This window comes from Cynoglossus semilaevis, chromosome 20, assembly GCF_000523025.1.
Source record: "Cynoglossus semilaevis isolate Cse_v1.0 chromosome 20, Cse_v1.0, whole genome shotgun sequence".
Classification (NCBI taxonomy): domain Eukaryota; kingdom Metazoa; phylum Chordata; class Actinopteri; order Pleuronectiformes; family Cynoglossidae; genus Cynoglossus; species Cynoglossus semilaevis.
The window spans coordinates 8,671,456-8,672,809 of record NC_024326.1 but is presented as its reverse complement, the minus strand read 5'-3'; the positions used below and the strand labels follow the sequence as shown (position 1 = coordinate 8,672,809).

At 34.9% G+C, this 1,354-nt stretch overlaps 1 protein-coding gene across 1 annotated transcript in view; it reads left to right on the top strand.

Moving 5' to 3' along the window:
• LOC103396399 (corticotropin-releasing factor receptor 2) overlaps positions 1 to 943 on the top strand; it is a 64,838-nt gene extending 63,895 nt beyond the window's left edge. The window contains exon 16 of the mRNA XM_025052437.1: positions 913 to 943. Within this exon, the coding sequence (XP_024908205.1) occupies positions 913 to 943 (31 nt within the window). The remainder of the gene's footprint in view (positions 1 to 912) is intronic.
• Positions 944 to 1,354: the final 411 nt, after the last annotated feature.

Here is a 1,354-nt window from a genome sequence, read left to right as displayed (position 1 = left end):
TATCATTTAAAGGGTGCACACTGTACAGCACATGTAGAGAATCTTTATACCAGATGTGAATTAAATGGTTGCCACGACTTCAGCTCTAACCAGAGATTATACTAGCCTTCCTGCAGGTCACGTGATTTACATCGGGGTGGGTCGTGAACCGAGAACCTCCTGTACAGTCTGTTCAAGAAAAGGAATCTTTTCTTCTCACCTGTGTCACCTTACAATTATTTAATACATTTTTAAATTTAAGTTTTGTTACAGAAACACTTTGCAAATTCTTGCTGTAAATCACATTTGGTGACCTTTCACCTCTGTGCCTGAACAGATGACATATGGATTAAAAGCAGACCAGTCTGGTGCAGTACTGCATCCTTTATGGTATATCCTTAACTATCATGTGACCCTGTCCTGACTTTTTTCAATAAGTCATTGACATTAATGCATTTCTTGTTGTTTTTTTCTTTGTTTGTTTTTTAATAAACCAAAGATTTAATTTAAAAAAAAAAGTATTTTAAGGATCTGCATATTTGTGGATGTAAGGTGTTTATTATAGATATTTGGTGTTTTATCACAACTCCTACTTTGTTAGATACAGTATTTCCATTATTTTATTAGGAAAGGGGCTCCATTATCCGTCCCCAGATGTTGTACTGTACTGTGAGTTGTGTGTCAGGTGTTGTGTGTGGATTTGAGACAAAGAAGGAGATTTAACCCCCGTAGGTTCAAAGAATTCTTACGGCGTCCTTGTCATCACGACAACAGGCCTGTCGTCTCTGAGGTGACCACGGGTTGTTTCTCTGAACTGTGCCCTGGTCGGGTCCACAACCCCAACATCTGATGTATCAGTAATACTATGATCTGTGAATTCAAATGACGAGCAGTTCCCATCTGTTCTGTTCACCGGAACCATTTTTACTCCAGATCCTCCGTCAAAGCGAAGGAAACCTTCTGACGGTTCGGTCACATGAATCGTACATATTTAACTTTTTTTAACTTACTGATGTGAAAGTTTATATTGTATTAAGGGAAAAAATCATAAATATTTCCATCAACATAAATATACAATAACCTGGTTAACAGTTAAATCTCTTCGAAAAAACACTTGAAATGTAGACATTTCTTCGTCCTAGTGTAAATTACCTTAAAAAAATATATAGATATATAGATATACTTGTTGCCAAGAATGTAAATAAATAAACAATTTACCCAAAAAAGTAACTACATTTTTATCAACTTGTTTTTTAATTGTTTCTATATATATATATATAACTATTTATTTATTTATTTTTATTTGTAAATGACCCGTTTGTTAGATTGACTCAGTCTCCACTGTCAAGTGTTTAACATAGGACGGTTAAATTCC